General features: G+C 44.4%; 1 protein-coding gene across 1 annotated transcript in view; it reads left to right on the top strand.

The window, feature by feature from the left end:
• RHEB (Ras homolog, mTORC1 binding) overlaps positions 1 to 17,615 on the top strand; it is a 40,705-nt gene that overhangs the window by 6,028 nt on the left and 17,062 nt on the right. Inside the window, exon 2 of the mRNA XM_032181222.1 lies at positions 12,250 to 12,321. Within this exon, the coding sequence (XP_032037113.1) occupies positions 12,250 to 12,321 (72 nt within the window). The remainder of the gene's footprint in view (positions 1 to 12,249; positions 12,322 to 17,615) is intronic.

Genomic DNA, 17,615 nt, shown 5'->3' with positions numbered 1-17,615 from the left:
AGCGTGAACGCTTTTTTTTTTTTTTTCAAACTTTCAGCTGCGGGCCTTTTGAACCCGAGTGGTTCCCTTGCCAGGAAAAGATAGCCTTGGAAAGGTGGTGAACCGTGCCTCGAGGAGCCACGAGGAAATCAAGTTTTTCAAGATTCTTGTTTAAATAACCTTCGGAGTCAAAGCTAGTCCTATCGGACAGAATCACGGAAAAATAAGGTGTTTGAAGGTGTTGACCAGTGGTAAATCTAAACCTTGGTGGTAAACCTAAACCTCATTTTCAAGCCTTCAAATTCAAATGATGTTTTAAGTGGTACAATCTTGGAATTTGTGGACGCGCTTGGTGATAAAGATGCTGCAGTGGATCTCAGGTAAAGGTCCAGACAGAATCACTGCCTCTCTACTTAGGGGAAAAAAAAAAAAAGTGAAAACAAGTCTAAAAGGCTCTGTTACGTTCCAGAGCAATCTTCAGTGTTTGCTCAGCTATCCCCCAGAGTATCTGTTGTATGCAAATACCAGTCGGCTCCTCATTTAGGTGGAGGTAGGTATCCATTCCTGCAGCATGGAGGTGAATCACAAGCACTGAATCTGTTCACATGCACTGGTTCTTTCTCGGCTTGCCATACGCACTTTGATCGCTGTGCATGCAAATTTTGAGTGTTGTACGAAGGATGCAGGATGAGAATGATGAGATAACTGGTATAAATGGCTAGCACAAGCTGCTGAAGTGCAGATTTTGGATTATCAAGCATAACGCGCCCGTCGGGATGAGGACAGGATAGGCAAAGAATAGCTTGTGAGCCTTGGGAGTTCCTGCAGGAGGGAAAACTGCTTGGAATTTCTTGTGGGACTTCCTGCGTGAATTGGAACATGAGGAGGAAATTTATAGTTGTTGAATTTGGATGAAGTCCCTAGGAGCTTGTGGATAATGGCCAAAGATTAATCTTTTGGAGGCATAAGACTAAGTAAATGATTTCTGAAGGCCTTTTAAGGACCAAAAGACCCTAATATGGGAGATTCAGAAGACCTGTTCAGAAAAACTGCGGTGCTTACATCTTAAGTAGATCAGAACTGAAGAAATCGTTACTCCCTGTCTTGGTTTGGATCATACTTTAAGCAGCGAGGTTTCCTTTCTGCCGTCTTTTTAATGTAGCAGTAAAGTTTTAATGAACGAGGGGTCAATATTTCTGGAATGGTTATCAGAATCCTTAAATATTTTAAATTACAGCAGGCAGAACAGCGTGCCTGCGAGATCTGAGCTGGTTATTTGTATTCTGCGGAGTGCTGACTTAAATGAATTTTAATTTGGAAAAAGAAGGAATACATAAGTGGTCTTCAGTGTGTGGGTGCCAACATGTGCGAGTGGAAAGCAAAATTATGCTATTAAAGTGTCCCTTGACAGCGTTGTCTCCTGAGTTAGTGGGATACATCTGTCTGGCTTCAACAGCTTGTCAGATTGTATTGCCAAAACTTCCTTCAAGATGTACGACCTCCTTTAAAGGTACTCTTGCTCCACGCAGAAGCGCTGGGATGCATCATGTGTAGGAAAACTCCATTAAATCTGTCCCGCGAGCTGTCAAAACAATCAGGCTCTTGACATTAGTGCAGTAGAGTGTGTTTTGCGTTAGGGCTTGGTCTACCGTTAATAACAAATTGGTGGTGTTCTAAAATCTGTTTCAGAATCACCATTTGGAGTTAGAACTGGAAGTTTCTGCTCTGAAACTTGCACATAAGCAAGCACTCCGTAGTTTGCTGCAGGACTGTCTTCTTGTCGCCTTGCTGTCTTGGGAGGCGTCCGTTTCTAATAAATGTTCTGCTTCACCCACGTGGCTTGGTGCTGGTGAATAAATTCTAACAGGAGGTGTTAATGGGGCTATTTTAACTCCATTCGCATTTGTCAAAATTCTTGACAAATTTCTTGTTGGTTGCTAAACTTAAATCTAACAATTACTTAAATGCAAGATATGTTTGTGGTTGTTTTTTCTGAGTGGGAGCCTTATGATACCTCAACTATTTTTCTGCTTGTCCTCACTCATCTGCAGAAGTGTGGTGGCAGGACAGAGGAAGATTTAAGTGCAAGTGCCAGCGTTCCAGTGCGTAGCTTGTTGAGATGTCTGCTAGGTGAGCATCTGGGATGGTGTTTCATAGCGTTGGGCTGTGCTTTTGTCAATACAAACCACTCAGAACAAGTGCAAGGTAATGGTGCTGCAGATAAATAAGATGATGCCTTCTCTCTTAGGATTTCCAGGCAAGATTGTGATCTTAAAAAGCCGTTCTCATTCATAATTTACAGCTGACAATGGGGCTGTTGGGTATACTTTTATTTGTTCTGAAGGTCATTTGGGCATCCCGTTACTTTGGCATCCAGCTGCTGATGTGGGCACGGGCTGTGTGTGCCAAAGGGTGAAAGGATTTAAAGGTGGAGGCTGGGGAGGAGAAAAAAGCACAGAGTGAGCGGGGTGCCTGCAGCCAAGTCTGAAGGGCAGCTCCTTGTGGGGGATGTTGGGCCGTGCCCCTGCACTTCTTACAGCCAGAAATGAAGATGGGGGTTATTTTCCCTAATAATAGAGCTAAGGATGTAAGCCCCTTCTGGAAGGCTTTGCTGTACCAACAGTAAATCTTGGCCCTTCGTCTACTGGTCTTTAGTAGTTTGTGTTTTACCCGTTTCTGCCAAGTAGATGTCATGTAGTTAGCTTCTTAGCTAGTGTTTAAAATAGACTTGAATTTACGATTAACTGGATTAACTTATGATTTAACAGGCTAACAGCTGACTAATAACCACTGCCACACTCGGAGATTTTGATGTCGGTGTGCAGGACTCACCCAGCAGACAAATGCAGCGTGCTGCTCTGTTTTTGAAGGTCGGCCTGAAGTTTGGGAGCCTTGAGCTGTAGCCTGATACTCCTCCTCTGCTCCAAGCTGCACGGCTGTGCGAGCCGAGCACTGGGAGCTGGAAAATCCAGCTCCTGTTGGCAAGAACTTCCTCATGTGCTGGAGCTGGACCGGCTGGGAGACATTTCACTTCTGAAAGGCAGTCTAAATGTAAAAATAGTTTACTGTCGGGGTACAGGTGTCATCATCAGTTACTTCCCTGACGCTTTATTTTTTTAGGTGGTTGCGGGGGATTCATTTTTTTGCTGTTTATTCTGTTGTGTTTTTTTCTCGTTCCTTGCAAAGATCAGAGTTCTGTGCTGTGACCTTTTTGTACTAGATGGTTTAAACACTGAGGATAGATTTAAAAAAAACTGTGTGAGCCAACAGATGGATACGCACTGGTTCAGAAGGTGAGAAAGCCAGCTGGCTGTCACGACAGGCAAAACGTTTATAATATGTCATTGAAATCATGGGTTACCTATTCCATCTCCTCTGCCCTATGACAAAATCAACTATGTCATGCCATATTTGACAGGTCCTTGGCTTAACATTACCTTACTGTTTCCCAAGGTTGGTGACTCTTCCATGAGGTTATTCAGTACTCTGCGTGGTGTTATTCTTAATTCTGTGGGCTTTTTTCCTGATGTTTTACCAGGGCCTGTCATGCTGTGATTTCAGCATATCATCACTTTGAATGTTCCTTACCATTAACATTTTTTCTTTTGCTTTCAGAGGCTGCTCAGTTACTTTCTTCTTCCAGACAAAATCCTTTCTCAGTCATTTTTGTTGGTTTTACAGTGTAGAGTGTATAGTATAGGTGCGAAAGAGAACCTAGAAAAGGGGTAAGTGTGTAAGAAGAGAAGGCTTGCAATCAGAATCAGAGAGGAGGTGTCACTGACTAGCTCTGGCTGTATAAAGTGCTCTGAAGGTGGCGTTTAACTGATTGTAGCTGTTTGCAGCCCTGATTACTAAGGAGGGAAGGATCTTGGCACGTAAGCAGAGAGAACATGCAAGGTGCACATAAAGTTAGTTCAAAGAGCTGGAATTGAGTTGGACTGGAAACAACAGTAACTTTTTGAAGTTGATATAAAGCCAAGGGGGGGAAGTTTTTGGAAAGGGAAATACTGTTTCAAGCATAATGGTTTTAGTGTTGCATGGCTTTGTATAGATCACAGCAAGGACTTGTGCAGGTTACTAGTGGTGACATTGTGTCCTTGTAGCAGCTGTGGCGGTGTGCTTGGGCCATGACCTGCTGATTCCTGGGCTAGTGCAGAAGAATTCAAGTGGTCAAGACTCAACTTTATGGTCTCTGAGCAGTGTCTGCCTGTGCATCTGCTGACAGAGGTACAGGGGAGCTCACCATGGCCTGCAGTGCTGGTGGGAGAGAGGAGCATCACTGCTCCTTGTCTGTAGCCCTAAACACCACCATTTCTGTTCTGTGCTAAGAGATCTTCATCTCTTCAGAGTGGGTACCTCAGTTCCTGCTCCGTGCAGCTTTGGGGAGCACCCAGCAGCGCAGGACACAGCAGGGAAACGGTGCTGTGTGCCCATTCTGACCGCAGGTAGCAGCAGCCTTTCCACGAAAGGTGGGTTTTGGCTGCCACGTGCAGCACTAGCAGTTGTTGACATCGGGTTCAGCGGACTTTGGACCATCAGCAACGACAGAAGAGCCAGTTACATCAACCAGCAATTTTAGGGCGATACAGCCCGTCTGAGGCTGAAGCCGCCTGTTGTTGCAAAGATCCTCTAGTGATCATTGCGCAGTTACACCTCTGAGTACCTTTACGCACACTCAAGGGCCCATTCCCCACCATTTCAGTCGCATTTCCTGCAATTCACTTTGTGTTACGATGTGCTCGGGGTCAATCTCCTAGGCTTTCCTTTTGAAAATAATGCCAGGAAAAATTCGCTGACACTTTCAGAGGCTTTTAGCCTTCTGCTCGAGGGGTGGCTGTGAGCAACAAGACGTGGTGGGCCCAGTAAATGCAGTGGCTCTGGTCCTCGGATCCATAGGGATCTCACGCACAGACTGAGGTCTTTCATACTGACAAGGGTTCTGTGCTCTTGAGGTTTTCTGTTGGTGGTGTAGATCAGCTGGCTTAAAACAGTGAGATGTACAGCACGAGGAAATGGGGAGGAGTTCATTCTGCTGTCTAACCAAAATGCAAAGTTTGGGTAGAAAGACACGCTCTGCATTGTTCAATGGCACGCTGCTGCACCAGGCGGCCAGCTGCGTGTAACTCACTGTGCCTGGTGTTAGCTTCAGCCAGTTGTGTAGAAATGGAATAAGGAAAATGTCTGCAAACCTGCTGTGAACCCAGACAGTTGTTTTATCACCTGCAACGTGTGTGTAATGGAGCTCATAACCACTGTGGCTGAATTCAGCAGCATTGCAAGTGCAGTTCCTACCTGTACCATGGATGGAGGGCTAGAGCTGGTGGCTTCAGGAAGGTCTGCCTCTTGAAAAAGTGCTAAAACCTTCTTGTCCTGGTATTTCTAACTTTAAAAAAAAAAAAAAAAAAAGTAATTTAAGTTGTACACCCCAGCAAGCCCTAGCTTCAGGAAGGAACTGACTGGAAGCTGGGAGTTGCTTTGTGTTGAAACTGAAACTTTGAAGCTGAAGAAGGGGAATGCGTGGAATGCGTTAAAGCAAGAGACGTTTTTATTTCCAGTGGCACAGATTTTTGAAGCTGATTCAATGATGAAACAATGGCAGTTACTGGAAGTATTTTTCAAAGGCATTTCATGTTACACACACCCAGTGATCCAAGGAAAGGTCAGGTTTATTCAGCTCCCTAATTATCTGCCTGAAGTGTGTGCGCAGGGAGAAGGGACTTGACTTCTACCCAGCACGGAGTTAAATTTTGCCTCTTGGGGGGGGAAAATAGTGTAAAGTTGAGTCTTTCTCTCTAAGTGTGTTGTAAACTGAAACATTAGGGTCTGATTTTTAGGTTTAACAAGCTTCCTTTTCAGAGTACAGCGTATCAAATTGTACCACCAAGCATTTAGTTTGGCAAGAAACTCCCTAATCAGGGTAGCAGCACGTGCCTGGCAGGTTGAGTTACCTCTGAGTTTCTGCTGTCACCTTAAATCCTTCATCCACGGAGCTGCAGGGATGCGGGGTGTCTGCAGGCAGTCTGAAGAGAATACAGAGGATGGTGTTTATCTGCACAGGTGAATGTCTGAATTTCCTCGGTCGTGGGGAGAGTACAGGATGCAGTTCACCTGAGCTGTTTAAAGCACCTTTAATGCAGCCAGCTGTGAATACTGTGGCTAGGTGAGATGTACACCAGGCAAGTTTCTGGATTTCTTTTTAAAGCCTTGTAGCAGCTTTTCCATCTTTAACAACTGGTAGTTAGCATGTGAAATTAAAATCCTTTATCAAAAGGGAAATATCAGGCAAGCTCTCGCTCTTTATTCTGCTGGCAAGGGTAAGAAGCAGAGGTAACTGCACTGTGCACTGAAATACCTGAAACTTATTTTCTGACAATCACTTGGTGAAGTTGGTGACTTAAGTGAGGCGAAATGGACATATGGAAGTGTCAGCTAAGCTGTTGCATCAAAACAACAGAATTTTTTCTCTAAATACTTCCCTCGACACCCAGTGCATTGCAACAACCTGTAAGTGAACATGGAGGGGCAAGCGCTGCTGCTGGATAGAGCAAGGTGGTTGTTCCACATCAGGGATTTTCTGCTTTCCTTACAGAAAATTTTATCTGGAGAGCATTATTAGGACTTCTTGGTTTGTTTTGAGGGCTTGTTGCTGGCAGCCTAGCCAGGGCCTGCACAAATACATGTGAGTTTGCCTGCTTTGAAATGTGAAGGAAATGAGGAAGCCGGCTGCCTTCTGTTCAGAGGGACTCTCAGATTGCTTCTGGCTTGCAGAGGAATACCTCTGATAAACCTCAGAAAGGTTGTGCAAGGCAGGAGGAAGGGAAACGTGTCCTTTTCCTCCTCCAGGCTTGTGCTCTTTATACTATAGACTGTCACGTGAGTGTCATCTTCTGCTCTAGGAGTGGTTCTTGCTACAATACCTTGCCTGAGACCTCAAATACCTTGCCTTGTGTCACGATGGGAAAGTAGATCTGGAGAAGGCAGGGAGCAGTGCTAGCAACAGCACAGAGTGCCACAGAAGTTGAAAAAGAGCTTGTGTTGTCCTGAAATACTTTTCCAGTTGTCATTAAGGTCTCTGTTCCTGAGGTCCTTTTATAAGTACAGATCTTGTAGTTTGTCCTCGAGAAAGCTCCGATAGCACCTTGAGAGGAGTGCCACCAGTCCTGGAGTTGTGAATGGAGCATAAATATCACAAGTGCAGCAATTGAGCTTTAAGGCTGTGTCAGGGATTCTTCTCTAGAAGCATGAGAGGACCTTTTTTTTTAAATCCTGTTACCATACTGATGATGTCACAAGGAAATCACTACGAAATGGGTAAAACTGCATCTCAAAATAGACGTATGTGCCATGATTATACATGATAATTCCTTGTAATTCAAAGTAGTATTAATAGAACTAAGTTGTATCTGAATAAAACACAACTTATATTGTCTCTGGAAGTTTAGGAACAGAATTCTCCGTTGACCCAGATATTTCTCTAGCCATTAGAATGATTTATTGAACTGCATAGCAATGGTCAGCAGAATAGCAACTGCATGTGGTTAGTACCTGAGAGGGAGAAAAATCTTAGTTAACCATAGAGAATTGCTAACGATGAAGCCTGGGATGAATGATGAGTTAATAATGAATTTGAGATCTCCTAGCTTGTGAAAAGATTGTTGTCCAAGACCAGTTCTACAATTCCCTTTGCCACCTGGTTGAACCTTCCATCTGCTCCAAAAAACCATTTGGTCTTCTTCAGTGCTCTGAGGACAAGGAGATAATTTGCCCCAGGAAGGTGCTGGGGTCTCCATTTTGCACATCTTGGTTTTCCAAATTTAAAAAAAAGATAAAGGTCCCAACGTTCAAGTTACTTATAACTTTAAGCATTGAATTGTAATCTGTGTGAAACACAGCAAGTTGGGTATCAATGTGTGTGAGATGCTGAAGTTTGGGCATGCAGTAGGGTTATCTAATTCAATACCACTGCCAGCATTTTATTTTGAAATTCCTTGGACTTTCTTTGACAAAATCTGAACTGATTTGTTCTGTAGGTAGGAGCAGATCTACTCAGAGACTGACTTCTGTAAGATGCTGGGTTTGTGGTATGGATGGGTTAGATGCTGCCAGCCATTCAGCATTTAATAATTAAGCACAGCGCACAAGCAGGCATTTCTGTGAAAAAGATGGATTGAAGAAACCACAGGCACCTAAAATCCGACTGGAACAGAGAAGGGCAACTCCTCAGGGGCTGTCGCTCCTGACCCCATCATATTTTTTACTGATGGCTCCTGCAGCTCATTTCTAGCACTGAGAAATCCTCCCTGGTCAGATCAAACTGCGCTGCCTGTGGCCGTCATCGTGGTGATGCCACGTTAGAGGGCAGCTGCGGGGCCGAGCTTGTACAATGCCGTGCTTGTGGGGCCGTTGTTCGCCTGCCTGCCTGGCCGCTTGCATCATTTCTGTCTCCTGGGGAGATCATTCGGGGGGGAAGTTGGCAGCAGATGAGACTTTCAGCTGGGTTTTCCCTCTGCCTGTGGATGTGGGGAGAGGTTGGCAGGCAGGTGGCACACCAAAGAGGTGATAGCCTCTTTTGGGAGGCCACCTGCTGAGGAGCACACACGAGCTGGGTTGCTCATGTTTGTAGTGAATTGCCTTGTGTTGTGTAGTCTGAAATGTAAGGGTGGACTAAATACCACAGCTCTTGTCTGAGAAGTAAAAGGACGAGTAAAAAAACTCAGCTGGGTTGCATTGACAGTAGCAATGGTGTTTGTAGCTGATGTGGTGTGCTCTGCCTTACTTAGCAGGTGGTCTGTTGGGTGAATAGAAACGTGGCAGCTTATTTTTTGACATGGTTTTCTCTCTGGAAATTGTTCCTTTTCTCTTTCAACAGTAGAAAATTTTTTTTCCTGTACCACTCCAGCGTCAAATCGTAAATGTCCCATACTTCTGGACAACTTCAGCTGAGCTTCCAGCCACCTGGGACTTGGATTCTAGGTACCATCAAATCCATCCCTGCAAACTCTTCCTCTCCCATCCCTCCAGGGAGAGGGAGGTGAGGAAATCTGGAGCATTTTGCTTACAACTCCTTCGCTGTAAAATATCCACTGCTTGGAGCTACAGCAGCCAAGTATAGCTGGAGGAGTTATCCCGTTGCCCTGCCCCAGTGTTGCCCTTACTTGATTCATTCATTTCTTCGTAGGAATTTAAGTTCTCTGATGCTGAACGGAGAATCAGAAGGTTAAACCATCGTCTCCCAGTAAGGTTTTTATGCTTCTGATCTGGAACTCACAGGTCTGCATCAGTTCGTGGAGCTGCTCCCAGCAGCCATCGCCTTGCTCTTGCTCATGACACTTCTCCTTTTGGTTTCCACAGATGTTTATTTCCCTAAAACCCGAAGGCAGGAAAAGTCCCATTGTGGAGGATAATGCGAGGAAAAGCTTAGCAAACCGAAAAGCACTCGGTGTCTGTTCCCAACGAGGGCACGTGAGAGCTGGGCCTCTCTTGAGGCGTGCACCCTCGAGTAACAGAGCATGGCGTAAGCCCCCTGGCTCTTCGGTCCTCTAGGTTGCTGTGTGCAGGCAGTGTGGGTACGGCTGGTTTGTGTTGTTCCCCCTTGCCCTGCTCCCTGCAGTGAGCACAGCTGGGTGCCTTTCCTTGGCCTGTGCCTGGCAGGCTGTGCATTTGTGTTGTAATTCTCCGAAAACCCCGAGCGGAGCTGCCTGATCTTTCTGGGGAAAGAGGAGACAGGAGCTCAGCGGTGACCTGAATTCTCCTCTCTGTCCATGAGCCTGGTTCAAAGGCCTGGAATAAAAACCTGTGGGACAAAGTTCAGGCCGAGCTGTTGTTGACACAGTCCTGCATGCTTCCCGGGCATGGGACGTGGCACGGGGGCTGGTAATGACGTAGGCTCTGAATTTTTGGGAGCCTTGCTTCAGCAGGATGCTGCTGTGTGTGTTTACCCATGGGGTACGTGGCTGACCCTAAGGCTGGGGGGCTGCCCTGTGGCTCGGGGAGAAAAAGCAGGATCATTTGGGATCCCAGCTGTGGCATTGCAGCAGGTTTGTTAGGGAGCTTGAAGGAAATGAGGAGGAGAGTGGTGGAATAGTGCTGCAGTCTTTTATTTTGGTTTGTTTCTTTCCCTTTCACTGCTGGGAGGAAAGCAGTAATTAATGCAGCTGGATGTTACATGCAGCATTTGCTCTTGGCTCAGACTCCTTCCTAGTACTCGGTTTCCAAACTTAGCACAGCCGGTAGCAGCCGTGTCTTGCAGTTTAGGATCCTTCTTAGGGGGAAAGCTGTTCAGCAGCGAGCTGTGCTCAGCTTTTCTGTTCTAGGTAGACAACCTGAAGATATAACAGCTCTGTTTTAGAATAAAGCGTTTAACCTGCTGCTGGTGCTGCCCAGAGAAGCTGTGGATGCCCCGTTCCTGGAGGTGCTCGAGACCAGGTTGGATGAGGCCCTGGGCAACCTGACCTCGTGGGTGGCATCCCAGCCCGTGGCATCTTTGGAGCTGGGTTGTCCTTAAGGTCCCTTCTACTGAACTGGGTATCATATCTTTACTTGCACTGTTGTATCAGAAAAAGATACCTAAGAATTTGAATTTTATTTTAAAAAGAGCTTTCAAAAGGTTGCATGCTGGTTTTTGAATAAACCACCAAGATTGGTAGGGTAACAGTAAAGGGATAAAAGCATGGCAGAGCTGGGAAGCGATGTTAAATAAGCTAAGCAGTGAGTTGATGAAGGTTATGGCTTTCTTTAATCGCAAGATCCTGAGGTGATGATACTCTGCAACACTTTCTTCCTCAGTGTCTGCAGAAGTCAATCCAGAAAGTGTTGCAGTTAATGAAGGAGCTGACTTCATGTGTAGATACTGAATGGAACTGCCCTTGCACCGCTCTCATCCTTTACCTTATTTGTCTGACTTGTCATTTTTAGCATGCTGTTAGCAAAGCGATTTCCTAAGTATGTTGACATAAAAAGTAAAAAATTTGAATGTGAACGGGTCAAGAGCCTTGTATGAGGAAGCAAGAACCAGGGAAAAAAATGGAAAACTGTTTTCTCATACCTCCTGGAGGAATGCTTAGGAAAGAACTTTTTTCTCCAGCAAAGTGTAAACATAACGTGGTTGAAGCACTGCCAGTGGACAATCTTTATACAAAGCAATTAAGTCAGGAAAATAGTTTTGCTGCAGCCTGGCTCACCCGAAATATCAGTTATTGTTGATGTCATTGAAATGCTTCTACTGAGTAGGATGGTCTTGATGCTAACTTTTAACTAGGGGTCATATTTTGTTTATACTTTCATCAGCAAGAAGCATAAAGGAACACAGTGTGTACTCATCCAGAGGCAGCTAGCACACTTGGCAATCTTTATAAGAGTATATTTGTCCAGTGAACATGATGTAATAGGATCTAGTGGATTCCCAAATGTAGATGATGTGCTGTAATGGAAATTCTGTTAAGACTTTGGTAATGCTTTAAAATATCTTTTTTTTCAGAGCTTTAAAGTTACTTATGGTCAATGTATGCGACTCATTTTTCATTTATCATCTTGTAAAATCTTTCAAGACAGCTTAGTTTCCTTTTTTTAAATTTGCTACTAAGTACAACATGCAAACTGGGAATGTTGAGTCATCTGCAAAAGTTGCTGCTAAATTGCTTTAAAAAATAAAAATCCAATGATGCTGCCTCAATCATTATGCTTAAAACACTGCATCCACTGCTCTGTTGTTGTGGGACATTAATAGGATGAGTAGAAGAAGAGAGTATGTTGATCTCAAGAGTTTTGAGGTCATCCTTTTGTCAAGGGAAAGGTATCCAGCCTTCTAGTCAACCCAAATTTAGTTAATGCTATCCAAGTGACTAGTTGTCCATGATATGACTAAAAATTATTTCTGGTTTTCTTGCTTCTGGATGGAAAAACCTTCCAGATATAACAGTTTGTTAAATTTAGTTTTCTGAGGGTTGGACTTTGCAACTTTCAACTGGAAGAGACATTGAAATAATGCTATAAGATCTGTGTTAAAACAAAAGCACAATGCGTGCTGAGTAGCTTCTGCAGTGTTTTTGGTGTAAGCTCAGGAGACTCGGTGCCTAGGAATAGGCACTTAATTTAAAAATAGGTCAGTTGTTGTGTATGGATAGTTTACGTGTACCATACAAAGCTCATATCAGCTCTTGTTAAAAAAAAAAAAAAAAAAGAATAAAAATTACTCTGTCTACTACCAAATGTGAAGTGGTAACAGCCTGCAGACTTGTTCCAATACCAACGATCTTTTTCCTTGCTTTACAGGAAAATCTTCACTGACGATTCAGTTTGTGGAAGGGCAGTTCGTTGATTCATACGATCCAACCATAGAGAACAGTAAGTAAACTGATAAGCTGCTCTTCTGTAGCTAGTTTTGTTAAAAGTCATAGTTATATAAGTGCCTATGTAAATAATCTGTATTTTAACATTGCAGCTTGTTACTTTAATGTTTAAGTTCAAGTTGAATTAACACAGTAGGATGTTGAGTCTGTGTGTTAGTCTGGAATTTGGAATGAAGTAGTCAGCACAAGATTACTTCTTGACTAACACAATAATTAGGAGTCAGTGGCCATCAGCACATTTTATTCAGGATTATTTTACTGTTTGGAACTAAAAAATCAAACACTGGGAGCTAAAATTCAAACACTGCTTTCTGAAGAACCTCTTGTTTTGCTTTAGCAAATCAAGCTGGATAATTTGCCTTTTGACGTGAGTGATCTGTCAGTCCTTCTAGGGCTCTCTTAAGCAGTTTCCATCATCCTGTTTTACTTTGTTAGAGTTATAATACGGTTTGCTTTCAATTAAAACCATTAACAAATGAGATATTGTGCATTAGATTTCAGTACTTTACATCTTGGCAGTAATTGGGACAGGTAGTTTTTCACTGTCTTCACTATAAAAATGTGAAATATTTAAAGTAATCTTGTAGTTTTCTGCATGTATGTGGAAGTGATTTGAGATGCAAAGAGTCAAAGTCTGTCTCCAAAGTGTGGGGGAGTGTCTGTATATCTTGTTTTAGGATTTTGACACCTTGGCATGGGCTTGTTTCACCCTTTACAAACTCATGGACAATAGGTTTCTGTAGCAAAACTCCTGTGCTCTCTAGTTGTGTGTCTATCACTGGTAGCATTTCTTAACTATATGAAAAAAGACTCATTTAAAACATCACACCCAGAGTTACTCTATGCCTGGATTTGGTTAGAATCTCTGGCTACTAAGCTTGATTACGTACATGTGGATAATTGAGCTGTGCATCAATTCTGCAATTATTTGGCACTTCTGGTTGGCAGCACTCGCTCTCTCGGGGTGCAGAACATTAAGTATGTCATGGCCATGAAAACTTTGGGCATGGGGACATCTTGAAAAAGCTCAACAGTTCGCATGATTTCATGCTTGTTCAGAAAACAAACAGCATTATTCTTTTGGCGCAAGTCTTGTGATCTGTGGTATTGCTGGAGGAGTTTGCTCTCTGAAAGGTAGAGAATTGAAGGTCCCTTCTGGCTTCAGAATGTGTCGCTGGGAAGTAGGGGTTGAAAACCTACAAGATGTGCCCCGAGGTTCAAAACAGTAGGAAGTCTGTCCTAGTATAAAATGCTTCTTTTGAATTAAGTTCTTAATCTTTCACACGCTTTTTCTAATTATAATTTCTTAATCAGTCAAGCCTTTTGACACCTCTAGCTGTATGCTTCTGATTCTGTCTGAGGTCATAAGGTATAATACGTGTAATCAACTCTGCATGCTTTCCCTGCATTTAATTTTGAATCCAATTAACAATACTGAGAAAGGGGGGTTCAGAAATCCAAGCTCATGTAGAAGGGATGATGATGAAGGCTGTTGCATTTCTTCAGTGCTTTAAAGCAGGCTGTAAAACCTTCTAACTTTCATGTAGTGATCGGGGGGGAAAAATACAGGCTGAAGAGTGGTCTGGCCTATGTGATTTCTGTTTTGTCTCCAAAAATTGTTATTGATAATGATCAAAATATTTTAACAGCACTGATGAGAGGGTAGGAAACTGCAGTACTGCTGGTAGCTTGGTCTTTACAATTTTTGTCCTCAAATAATATACCTTGCATGAGAAATCGAGTCTAAAATTAAACTGCACTGAAAGCAAGCTATAGTTAAGCTCTCCCAGGAACAAGATGCATAGAGTGTAAGCCTTGAACTATAAGAACATGACCTAATATTCCAGCAGTTTCCTTTTCCAATGTAAAAATCTTTACCTTCTTTGGAAGTGGTGCAGGGAAAATAAGCTGCATCGGGTTTCACTTAATGTTCATTAAAGTCAGCACTTCTCTGCTGCATTTTGCTTTGTTTATATTACATTAGAACCAGAAAAGTTAGTTTATCTAAGTTAATAAGCGTGTTGAATTCAGTTGCTTCTCGTAAACTTGTGCATCGGGAAGAGTAACTTGTGCCATTTTGTGGCAGCAGTGGAGGTGAGTTAATTGCTTAGCAAAATAGGATTTCCTCTTCCTAATGTCCCAACGAGAGTGACGCTGTGATGGGTGGCTGTTCTGGAGACAACCAGGTTGAGAAACCAGTGGAACAATTACGTGAGGAAATCGTGGAAAGAGAAGCAAAACCACTGCAGAGCAGGAGTGCGTGGAAGGAGTCCGTGTGGACGCGGAGCTGGCTGGAGGCAGATGAGCTCAGGCGTTCTATAGTGTGCTTCCCCAAAGACCAGAAGAATTTTAAACTCTTAAATTTTTATTGGACTAACACCAAAAATCTTAATTTGGAGCTCAAAGCAAATAGGTCAGAAGGAATTGAAAATGAAGACGACGTGCCCACAGCTCCCCCTGCCCCCGTCTTTGCAGGGATCTCTTCGGTTATCATTAATTCAGTGACTTTGTGTTGCAGGAAAACTGCATCTTGCCTGCATCTCGGCAATATTTTCTCCAGCAAACCAGGCTTAGTAACTCCCTGGGGGAAGCAGTCTTCCCCTAGGGTCTTTCTACCTCCCCTCCCTCTATTTTTTTTTTTTTTTTTTTTAAATACAATGGTGATTAAAAGTGTATTAGAAAGGGGAGGGGGTGGAAGCACCTGGTAGCTGTGGAGGTTTGGATGGGCTGCTGGAAGCACCCTTAAGGCTCAGCTTCTCCCAGGTGTGTCAAGCCAGCTGTGCTGGAAGGTGACAGTCTGCTGCTTCCCAGAAGCTGCTGCTGAGTGGCCTTCTTGGGTGTAAATGAGGCTTCTGAGAAAAACCCAAAATAGCTCTGTTGTATTACACATCTCGGTATTATAAAAGATGTCCTGAGGGATTCATGATAGGCACTGACCTTGGATTAAAGATAATTAGGAAGGTTTGCAAAAGGTAGGAAGTGATGAACCCTAATAAGCTGGATGCGTTTACCAGCCAGGAGCTCTGGGAATCATTTCACACCACTCCCCTACCTCTTATTCAGTGGAGGTGTTGGTCTGAAAGCACATTGATAAGCCTGGTACACATTTCTTACCATAATGGCTTGCTCTCGCAGCAGCTGGCACTTGAGTTGCATGTGCAAACCACTTCATTCGTGTCAGTGGAACTGAATGGCCTTGGGCGTGGGGAGCAGTGGCCAGAGGTGATGGAGTTGCTGTGGGAGTTACGCCGCTTCTGAGGCATGGCAGCAGTTGGGGCTGTGCTGTGCAGAACTGTCCCTGACAGCAACGTGGCTTTAGTTCCCTTTGTAGCTCCCCTTAGCTGCATGAATGCATCTGTTTGGAGGTGTGCTGGTCACTGCATCACCCAATTCTGAGTGGCACCAGAGCTGAACCAACCGAAGGTGGGATGGGATGGCAGTTTCTACACATAACGCCACTTAAGCTGTGTGTTGCAAGCTGTGAGCATCTCCTGTTCTGAGATCCGTGTGCTTCATCGAGCTAAAACAGGCTTCAGCCATGCTTCAGCTGATGAGCAACGTTTCACAGATGGCCGTGTTATGACGCGGACTGCGGAGACTCGTTCTGGTCTGCAGAAATCTCTTCTTGTCATCGCAGGAGGAGCCGTACTGTGCCATGGTGGTGTTACTGGTTGCATTTATCTTGCTTGTAGGCACAGGAGCAAGCAACACGTCCCAGAATGGCTCATGGGTCACTGACCCTCACTAAATACAGCTGCAGGTTTTTCCTGGGATGTAATTCTTACCAGGAGTGTTCTTAAAAAGCTTCAGCAAAGACCAGGGAGTTGTTAATTCCGACAGCATCAGGAGAGGGTTGTGCTGCCCAAGTAAGCTGTTGCTGGTGCTGGAAGTCTCCGTGCTGAGCTAACAGTTCTCATCACGCAGCCTGCGGTGACTCCTCCACCGTTTCCCTTCCCCAGCTCTGTCACAGTTTGCTTTTGGTACTGATGATGATGATGATGTCTCTGCTGCTCGGTCTATTCTAGGCTTCCAGAATAGGCTGAAAAAGCTGCCATCTGTCTCCGTCCCTTTTTAAATATTAACTTCATGGGGCTCTTGAAACTAGTTTGATTACAGAGCACTTTGATGTGTGTGTGAGGTGTCAAGAGACCGGAGAGAGGCTGTTACTGTTCGGGTACCTGTTAACGCAGGACATCCCTCCAGATGAAGCTGTTTTCCCTCACACTTGAAGCAGCGACGCCGTTTATGGCAACCCTGCACCTTAACATCTGTTCCAGCAAGCAGTGGCTTCTGTCCCTGCCACAGCAAAAAGCTTTTGGGGATTTCTGCTTCCTAACCTCTGGGGATAGGCGGGATCTGGTAGGAGCTTTTCTTGAGGCTTCATTCAAATTGCACTTGTATCGTGATGGAAACTGCACGCACACTCCATGCTGTGTGTGTGGACATCCTGCAGTAGTTTGGCTTCGCTTTGTTTGGGTTGTCCATTTTTAAAAAGGACGCTTGGATTTACTAGGGCCGAAACTGAGAGTTTCGGATATTTCGGCGTGGAGTCAGCCCATTTACTCGAGATAATGCGTGCGTTGTGGGGGCTTGGCAGGGCAGCAAGTGCTGGCGGGGAGGAGGAAAGCTGGCGAACTTCAGCTTTTAGGGGAGCCTGTACGAGACACAGAAGGCGTGGGCAGGATTGCACAGTTGGATTGAGAACAGGGAGCTTCGGATGGCCAGTTCAGGGCACGATCAGCATGTCGCTGCAGAGTTGGCTATTTCCCCGGTCATTGTTGCAAGGAAAGTTGAAGCTTCTCATGACTTAATACCTGGGAAAATTCCCTTATCCAGGAGACAACACAAACCTTATTCGGTATATTTGTACTGTCCCGTTTCTGTGTGTTACAGTCCGACACTAAGGGCAAAACAAAGCTCTGGAGCTGGCTCTGTGCTCTGCTTGCTCCGTGTAGTGCTCGGTAGCACATCATGCCACAAGAGCTCTGACACGCTTTGCTTTTGCAGTTGCATAATACAAACACTGAGTAAGGTTCCTCAGCTCGCAGTGCGTTGGCATCTCATAAATCCCGGGAAGAGAAGCAATTCTCATCTCTCAGGAACTGAATGTACTTCCTGACTGAGGACTAAACAGACTGGTAGCTACGGCAAATGTGCAAGCACGGTGGTGAGCTGCTAGCTACATTCCCATTATTTAGCTTTAGCATATTCATAAGCTAGGCTGTGTGTGTCTTAGCCTCCAAAGAGTTTTTTTTTAATGCAGATCATTTACCTCGTGGTATTTACATT

The sequence above is a fragment of the Aythya fuligula genome, chromosome 2, assembly GCF_009819795.1.
Source record: "Aythya fuligula isolate bAytFul2 chromosome 2, bAytFul2.pri, whole genome shotgun sequence".
NCBI classification, from domain to species: domain Eukaryota; kingdom Metazoa; phylum Chordata; class Aves; order Anseriformes; family Anatidae; genus Aythya; species Aythya fuligula.
Note: the sequence above shows the minus strand (reverse complement) of the source record. Positions and strands in the feature narration are given on the sequence as shown.